The following is a 10,000-nucleotide window of genomic DNA, read 5'->3' as shown; positions in this document are numbered from 1 at the left end:
AATGGCCTGTCCAGTCTTGAGATGCGCTGAACGATCAGCAAGGGCTCCAAGTGGTTGATTCAGAATAGCTTTAATGCTCTAGAATTGGCCCTGTATCTCTGGGCTTGTGTCCAACGAACAGACAGTTCAGGGCTCCAGATTGATTCATTCCCCCAAAGGTAGGTAACGATATGAACAGATCTGTAAGATGAAAGAGTCTTCAGATGTCAGGCGAGGAGCTGCGCGAGGCTTATTAGCTCTTCCATCTGGCCTCCTGTCTTCCTGCGCTGCTTTATTAACCCCAAACAACATCCCATTCATCAACGGGGCCAGGTTTGCACACTAACTCTCCAGCGCTGATGACGGTACAGTCACAACCTGCCATTATGCTACCGTATCTTATTTTGATAGCGCTAATAACAAACGTCTCTAAACACTCTCAGTTCTGGGTCAGGCCTTTGTTGATATATTGGTCCAATTCAAAGGAAGCCAAGACTGTGTACACAAGCTATCACACACCTATTTCTACACTGATAATGGAAAGCCATGTGCAATTAAAAGCGTATGAAATGACGGATATGCCCACAGACTATAAGTGTGTCGTTCCGACAAATATCGGTGGATGCGATTGATGTTATGTATTTTCTGATCTAATTATCTCCTAATTTGTTTCAGCATTGGTGTCATATGTTGATTTTAGGTGGCGACTTTATCTTTGGCATTGTATTGGTTGCGTGTGATATTTTGATCTTAAATGTGTTCTACAAAGTGTTATATCTCGCCTCGACAGAAATATATCTTTCTGTGCAAACCACACAAGGAGAAATATGTTTATGCTTCTTATGGTATTTCTGTTTGTTTTTATGATGGTGTGTTTTATTTATGTTCATTATGGTCTTATTACAATATTCATGCGTGTTTGTGTTTATGGTGTTTTTGTTCATTATGGTCTTTACGTTTATTACAGTATTCATGTTTGTGTTTATTATGATGTTTTTGTTCATTATGGTCTTTATGTTTATTACGGTGTGTATCAGAGCCTTTTGTCCAAAGCGACTTACAGTGACATCAATATTATATGTACCCATAGATCTAAGAAGGTTCTACTCTATTGAAAACACCAGAAAGAAACCTTTCCCCACAGATGTGTTTCCCATGTGGTTCTGCTGAGCTGAACATTCCCTGATTGTAGTGTTATTGTGCAGAACCGATCCTGAGCCGAACGTTCCCTGATTGTCGTGTCATTGTGCAGAACCGATCCTGAGACGAACGTTCCCTGATTGTCGTGTCATTGTGCAGAACCGATCCTGAGACGAACGTTCCCTGATTGTCGTGTCATTGTGCAGAACCGATCCTGAGACGAACGTTCCCCGATTGTCGTGTTATTGTGCAGAACCGATCCTGAGCCGAACGTTCCCTGATTGTCATGTTATCCTGAGCCGAACGTTCCCTGATTGTCGTGTTATTGTGCAGAACCGATCCTGAGCCGAACGTTCCCTGATTGTCGTGTTATTGTGCAGAACCGATCCTGAGCCGAACGTTCCCTGATTGTCGTGTTATTGTGCAGAGCCGGTCCCAAGACATGTCCCCCTGTCAGGGCCCTGACCTCTGAGAGATGCAAGCCTGCACACGAAGCCTGAGGATGCCCTGGATGTGATGTAACTGTTTGGGATCTCGCTATAATTGGTTGGAGTAATTGGTTTCAGATGAAATATTTCCCCACTTAAGTGGTTCTCTCTCTCTCTCTCTCTCTCTCTCTCTCTCTCTCTCTGTGCTAAAGGCCATTGAGACATGAAAACAGTTATACTCTGGATCGCCTCCACTGCTCTTCAGTGACTGTAGCTCCCCCCCCCCCCCCCCCCCCCCTCCACATGGGTACAGATTTTATGCTCAATTTGAGGATATGGGGTTATGAAAACTAATACTGTCTGAAGGACAAGCGTGCCAACTTCCATTCCCAGAGAAGAATCAACTGAGCTCTGTCTCCATCTACTGGTCATGACATGTCATCACATGCCTGCACCCAGAGTGCTGCCTGTCACAAACATGAAGCCATGATTGAATTTCACCAGATGGTCTTGCACTGAAACATCCAGATATCTAGGCTATTAAAATTAGCTTTGAATTTAATCAATATAAGATGTAGCCTTATAGCCTATTGTTTCTGTGTAGACAATAGCCAAATGAAAACCGCAAAGACCTATCTGTCTGTGCCCTGTCTACAGTAGGCCTATAGTAGCCTAGGAACATGCACTCCTATTCAATTTTCAGAACCAAAGAGAGAAATGAAAAAAAAAGAAACGTGTTACAGCGCTGTCTGCTATTTACACCCATTATTCTTGATACATAATGAATAAGAAATATGAACATTTGTAAAATGTTTATCAGTACATTAGACTACTTTTCAAATTGCTGAACCATAATAGCATGTCCCACCATCATCATTGAATTGTGTGTGTGTGTGTGTGTGTGTGTGCGCGCGCGCGCGTGTGTGTGTGTGTGTGTGAGGCTGTATATCTCGTCACTATGCCTCTAACCCCTCTCACTCACAGTTTTGTGCAGAGACTATGTGACCACACGTGCAAATTCAAATGAAAAAGAACCACAGGCCTTCCTTTGCTTAGAAATGGCTAAACTAACCCACTGAAATATTTCCACACTGCTAAAAAAAAATAATCCTCACCACATCTATATTTATTCATTTAGCAGAAACTTTTATTCAAGCAACATGCAAGGGCCTTTCTAATCGGAGTAACTCAGTACACATGCAAAATCAACAAAACACAAGAAGAAAGCATAAGAAAACATATTCATCAATTAATAAAGAAAACATATTCATAAATTTCACAACAACAAAAATACCTATCATCCTGCAGGCAGACTAAGCATTTTGCGCTTCAGCAAGGGATGAGTGTGACCTCAGACAGTCTTCACTATTTTTATATACAAAATCCAGTCAATCAACCAACTATATTCAGCAAACGTACTATGGGCGCAGTGATATCACACACTACTTCTGCTTGTTGCCTATGGGGACTACCTTCAGGTGCTGCGGGATAGCCTACTGCGCTCATGATACGTTTGCAACTTTCCTTGATTATTACGCCAGAATGAGAGTGTAGGTCCATGTCAAATCAGAAGGAAGTAAAATTTCCATTCAATGAAATTCAAAGAAATTCATGTTCATAGGCCTAATTTAAAGGTGCACTGAAAAACCGACAGGGGGATTTACGGAACCGCATGGCGGTTGAAGTGGGCAGTCACTGCTGAGCTGAGCTGAGCGCTATTTCCGTAGGCTGTTCAACAAGGCAGTATGCAGTAGCCTACATCTAACGGTAAAACACAGCATGACGGATCCTATGGTCACTGGTCAGAATAAGTCTCTTGATGAAGGCTGCTTTGTAGCGTAGCCAACATAACGACGACAACAGACGAGGCTTTCATAACGTTAAACCATGGGATTTGTTTTTCGTCTTGTACTATTTTTCAGTTGTCTTCCCTTTTCTACCACAGGTGAGTCTAGCCTATAAAGCCTCTGTCTCTAGGCCTAGGCTTTCAAATAGTTAAAATATGTAATGACCAAAACGAATATGTAATGACCAGCAATTTAAAAAACGACAGTGACTTTTCACCAACAAACGTAGCCTACCACATGCTATTCATTGTAGTTTTTCCGAGAGGCCTAGGCCTACCAGAAAAAATAGAAAGAAATGGCACAAGCATAGCCAAATGTAAGACTGAAACTCCACCTGGCTTAAATGTTGTGCTAATTAGAATCAGCTAATTAAGTAAACAGGAACAAAAGCCGGACATTTACACCTCTGAATAACTCAAATGATGTGGTAAAAAGCAGTTTAAAATTCAGTTCACTCAATTTAATGCAAGAATCCCAAAGTTCACTGGAAGAATCATCAATGATCATCAAGTCTTTCTTTAAGTAAAAATAAGTAATGCAATTTCTACTAAGTTTCATGAGTTAACACAACATAAAAATAAATTGTCTGGTTTAACTTATAAGAAAATAGATAGTCAACCTGTCTCATTGTTTTTTTTCTTCTTTTTTTTTTCTTCTTGTGAGTAATTTTAAATTTGGTTTTGAAGTCAACTCAACAGTATGTAGGGGATTATAAATGTTACTGTCTTGTTAATAATGTTTATTTGTTTCCCTCAATACTCAATATTGTTGTTTTTTTGGATGTGTGACACAGGGGGCATTCTGAGGCCCTGTATCAGTGCTGCCCTTTGATCTTGGACCTGTAGGCTACATACAGACATTACAGTTTTTTCTGAATGCTTAAGCGCTAACTGTGACTCTTGTAGCACAATTCTAAAACTATTAATACGTAGGCTATAGCAAAACCACTCACTGAGTTTGCAAAACTAAAAGCACAAACACGCTTTGCACTCAGTTTGCAATTTTGTATCAATTCACTGCAGCACTCTGTTTGCGGAACTTTAAACACAACTCACTGCTACACTCAATTTCCAAATTTCCAACACACTTCTAACAAAAGTATGTATACATGATTATTATTTACACTATTTTGGCAACTGTCTGGCACACCGTCACATCATGAAAACTGTTTAGTAATTAATTAGTTCACTTTGCAGTTAGCCTTAGCAGTGTAAATAAGGCCATCCTTAAAAATATTTTTGTTTGCAGTAACAGCCCCCCCCCAAAAAAATTGGGTCGGTAGGTAGGCAAATATTTTTTTTTTCAAGATTCAAGGTAAAAAAAAAAAGTAAATTTTTGGTCACGGCGATTTTGTTGGTATGAATTTAAAAACATTTGCATGTTATATATATATATATATGTACATACACACACACACACACACACAACACACTCTCTATATGCCAAAAGTATTGGGTCACCGGCCTTGACCCCCATATGAACTTCAGTCACATCCTATTCTTAATCCATAGGGCTTAATATGACGTTGGTCCAGTCTTTGCAGCTATAACAGCTTCAACTCTTCTAGGAAGGCTTTCCACAAGGTATATGCATGACTGTGTACCCGTGCACCAAGCAATGTCCATACAGACATGGATGACAGAGTTTGGTGTGGAAGAACTTGACTGGCCTGCACCTGACCTCAACCCAATAGAACACCGTTGGGATGAATTAAAGGGGACTGAGAGCCAGTCTCCTCGTCCAACATCAGTGTGTGACTTCACAAATGCGCTTCTGAAAGAATGGTCAAAAATGCCCATAAACACTCCTAAACCTTGGAAAGCCTTCCCAGAAGAGTCGAAGCTCTTATAGCTGCAAAAGGTGGACCAATGTCATATTAAGCCCTATGGATTAAGAATAGGATGTGACTGAAGTTCATATGGGGGTCAAGGCAGGTGACCCAATACTTTTGGCAATATAGTAATATTTCTGAACGTGACTTAACAAAAATCAGCATACTTTATAGAGGGTGCATTAACCGTATGTTATCTGCACACCTATGACTAGATCCAATTTGTTGTAACAACACACAAACACTCTTGCTTAAATTCTTGCTTTATAATGATCTTTACCTTTTGAATTATTCTTTGACTATATTGCCCTTCTCTGCTTTTATTTGTTACTATTTGCTTTGTGTCTAAAGCACATTGAATGACCTCTGTATGGGTATGTGCTATTCAAATAAACTTGACTTGACTAAAATGTAGGCTATAGCTTTAAATATGCTGTAGCCTACTGCCAGAGAAGTAAACAAAAAATATATCATATGAAAATATATTATGAAACAAATAATATGTTAATTTCAATGATTTTACTGGTAACTAGATTATACGGTTTACTTGCCTCCACCGCTACGACGTGTCAATGCAACCTACAAATCAGAGACATTACGTTGCTTTCTTTTCTCCACCAGTAGCTAGTTCTTAACCACTTGAAGAATAGCTGTCCTTGCTAGCCTGTAGTAGAACGATCCCTTAACGGGTCACTTAAATGTTTCAATCCAAAAGAAACCACTTAATGCTGGCACGTCCTCAATTTTTTGAGTTTCTTCCACCAAAACCTTACGGTCTCTTTTAAGTCTGTTGACACGGTCACCGTTACACGAATGGGGAGAAGGGATGGGTCCGGGAAAATATCTGGACATAACTTCGTGCCAAGTCATCTAAATGTTCAAGTGTTTAATGCGTTTTCAGGTGGATAATAGTGCCCGAACTAGTATAAGTTTTGACGTCGACCACGAACATTGTCTTGGCTACAGCCGCAGCAAAGCGCGAACCACTGGCAGTGAATGAGATTGGAAGCATAGCCTGTAGCGCATGACAAACATAAACATATGACGCCACAGGTTTTTATTTGGAAGAAAGAACGCAGCCTACGTTTGTATGTAGGCAATTTGTATTCACAATAGCCTACTAAAGAAAATATAATATTATTGTATTGCATTTGTATTGGGTGTTTGAAGAATAATAGGCCTAATTAAAAAAAAATCGGTCGGTCTTAACGCAATTTGCAACCGGCAAGTCGGTCGGACTAGAGGGGGGAAAAAATAAATGTTTGGGTCGGCCCTATATTGACAGGGTCGGTCGGGTTACGGCAAACAAGAATATTTTTAAGGATGGCCTAAGGCACAGGTAAGCTGTCCGTGTGGAGTGCAATGGAGGGAGGAGGAAAAGTGAGAATTAGAGGAGGCCTAAGAGGACGCGGAGGTGAAGAAGTAAGGGAGAGGATGACAAGGACTCAAGTCAGGAGGCCTATGTGTCTAATTTGGGAGCTCGCGGGAATCGCATGCTAATTTTTGGAGACCAAGTCAAGTCAAGTCAAGTCAAGTTAATTTATTCGTCTCCCTTGGGAGAAGTTTGGTTTAGAGACAGGGTCATTACATCTTTGTTCTATGGGTTCTTAAGAGTAAAAAAAATATGTCTCCATTTTTTCTTGAAGGTTTCAGTGACTCTTATCAAAGGTCAAGTTCTGAAAAGGTCAAATTAGGCGTTTTGCCCATCAACCTCACATTTCTGGTATTGTAGCACAGGGTTTGGTGCCAAAAAGCAAAGATATTCTACAAGGTTGTGTGCAAAAGTGGAGCAAAGGCTGATAATTGATCTCTTTAACAAGACATTGTGTCTAAAATGCTAAAAATTGTCTGCCTAAAAATACTTCAATATCAATGCTATCAATTCATGCCTATTATAATGTGCTTGAGTGTAGGCCTAGCCTGCTCTGCCAGTTCTTATCTGCACCCATTCAGAGCACAAAGTGCAGAGATTTTTGTTAAATCAAGTTTCATCAACTTTTACATAGCCAGCAGCAGCACCTTCTATAGCCTATAAGTGTGAGGAAAAGAAAGGGTAAAAGGATCAGATAGACAAACAGACAGGTGTGTGTGTGTGTGTGTGTGTGTGTGTGTGTGTGTGTGTGTGTGCGCGTGCGTGCGTGCGTTAATTGACGTTGTTATTATTGCCTTTTTATTCCATATTATTGGTATTATATAATTGATTGAATGACTTTATTGTTTTTGTTTTATTTTCATTGGATTACTTATATTGACACTATTTATTGTTTAAGTAGCTATTCTCTTTAGTCGACACTATGATCAACTGCTAAATTTAATTATTTTGCTGTTTTGTTTGTATGTCGCTTTGGACAAAAGTGTCTGCTAAGCACCACCACCATAACCATAACCATCCAACAGAATCATGTTAGATTAATGTGAACCACCTACTGTAGGCACTTTATGATTGCACTGTCAGCACTTTCTGGTGTTATGTTATATGTGCTGTAGCAGCCTGTTTTTCCACGACATAATAAGACTCTTAATATTTTCAGGAGTGTGTGTGTGTGTCTGTGTGGGTCAGGGTTGCTCAAACAAAGCGCCCTTTGGCCACTATCAGCACACACACACACACACACACACACAAACACACACTCTCACGCACACACACACACACACACATATACACAGGGTGGGAGAGAGAGAGAGGCTGGGACAGACTGAGGCTGTGTCTGAATCATAAGTACACACGCTGGGCAGCGTGCATTTTCTGGAAGTTACATCAGAATAGACTGTCCGAAAGTCAAGCGCTCTCACTAGATGGGCACTTCGTTTGGCGTGATTTCCAAACGTGCATCGATGCATCTTTTTTGGCCTCAGATATCCCATAATCCATTGCGCAGCGCAGGTCAAGCTCCACACGTCATGCAAATGGTCAAGCAACACACCCCCCTCCCCGAGTCAGGTGACGCCAACTAGTTAGTGCTGTCCAAATGTAGGTAGGGACGCATACTGAGGAGCGGGCGTACTGAGACGCTACTGGAAAGAACGGTACTATCCAGCGTGCACTCTTGACTTTTGGACACGGCCAGGAAGTCCCTGGCGCTTCACTATCTTGTTTCCTGTTTCTCATGCCCCTCCTCTTCCTGTCCAGGGGCACTGGGCCAGCTCATCCAGGTGAAGCCAGAGGTGATGTCATATCCTGGTCAGAATGTGGAGCTGCCCTGCAAGTTCGTCAACCCAGGAAGCACCCGGGTGTCCCAGGTGAGTGTGTGTCAAGGGGGCAGGAAAATTGGATGGAGCAGGTTATCAACGCTCTGCTAACCCCGTAGGACGGCCATAGATTGCAGATTTTTTGAGATCCCATAACTTCATGCAACATGTGCCCTGTGTCGCCATTGTAGCTTCTGTATATTCTATATAGGGTATAGAAGGCACAACTACTTCATGGGTCATTCCACCTCAATTCAACAAATGCCTTCTGCTTGACCATCTCAGATTTCCTTCAAAATTTTACCACCTGAAGAGTAACCATTTAAACTGACTTAGCCAACATATTAGATTGGTATACCTAATACGTCCAGAGAAAAACGTTTTTGAACATGGTACCCCCCTTCTGATTTTTGGCACATTGGCGCCCTCATCTAAATCTGCAGCAAAGTTCAGATGTCATTATCTCAAAAAGTGTTCAAGCTAAAGACTTCAAATTTTCTGGGAATAATGATTGCTACCTATAGATTCCACATATTCATTCGTAGGCCGTATGTATTGATACTGACTGTGTTTCAATCTTGTGAAATCAGAAGAAAAATGGCAGATTTTTTTTCAACCCCCACATTGGGTGCTCCATTACACAATTTGTAAACAAAATGTTTGACAAATGGTTATATCTCTCTACAGAAGTGTTTAAGCTGTCTTTGAAAAAGTAATGAAGAGGTGTCTATATTGCTTTTTTGTTGGAAGTATTGTAACACAAAACTGAAAAATAATCAATTTGGATGATATTGTATCTCCCCATTACAGAGGTATGACACGCTATACCAATGAATTGAACACATCTCCAGAAAGAGTATGGAATGGGCTTTCAGACTGTGAAATTTCAAGATGGTATTATGGCTGCAGTTATTAAAAAACATTTTTTTAAATATTGGTCTATTACAACAATTAGCGTTGCTTTTTTGTGCTATTATTTAATGATTTCATAATCCTTGTCTTATTCCTAAGTATCAGATGTTTATGTCTCATACTGTTAAACATTTATATTTTCATTTACTTGCTGAGTGATGAACTAATAAAATATTTCCTGTATTTCCGAAATAAATTGCTGCTGTCACCATTTAATGCCACTAGATGTCACTGTTCATGGATATCAGCAATGTGTTGTTATAGTAGACCAATATTTCAAAAATAACATTTCAATAACCATAGCCATAATACCATCTTGAAATTTCACAGTCTGAAAGCCCATTCCATACTCTTTCTGGAGATGTGTTCAATTCATTGGTATAGCTTGTCATACCTCTGTAATGGGGAGATACAATATTATCCAAATTGATTGTTTTTCAGTTTTGTGTTACAATACTTCCAACAAAAAAAGCAATATAGACACCTCTTCATTACTTTTTCAAAGACAGCTTAAACACTTCTGTAGAGAGACATAACCATTTGCCAAACATTTTGTTTACAAATTGTGTAATGGGGCACCCAATGTGGGGGTGTGAAAGAAATCTGCAATTTTTCTTCTGATTTCACAAGATTGAAACACAGTCAGTGTCAACACATACGACTTAGGAATGAAT

At 40.2% G+C, this 10,000-nt stretch overlaps 1 protein-coding gene across 1 annotated transcript in view; it reads left to right on the top strand.

The window, feature by feature from the left end:
• Positions 1-10,000, top strand: part of LOC134092101 (nectin-2-like) — a 26,327-nt gene that overhangs the window by 8,954 nt on the left and 7,373 nt on the right. The window contains exon 2 of the mRNA XM_062544901.1: positions 8,356-8,465. Coding sequence (XP_062400885.1) covers positions 8,356-8,465 — 110 coding nt within the window. The remainder of the gene's footprint in view (positions 1-8,355; positions 8,466-10,000) is intronic.

The sequence above is a fragment of the Sardina pilchardus genome, chromosome 9, assembly GCF_963854185.1.
Source record: "Sardina pilchardus chromosome 9, fSarPil1.1, whole genome shotgun sequence".
Lineage (NCBI taxonomy): Eukaryota > Metazoa > Chordata > Actinopteri > Clupeiformes > Clupeidae > Sardina > Sardina pilchardus.
The sequence above is the reverse complement of the archived record's forward strand: the minus strand, read 5'-3'. Positions and strand labels throughout refer to the sequence as shown.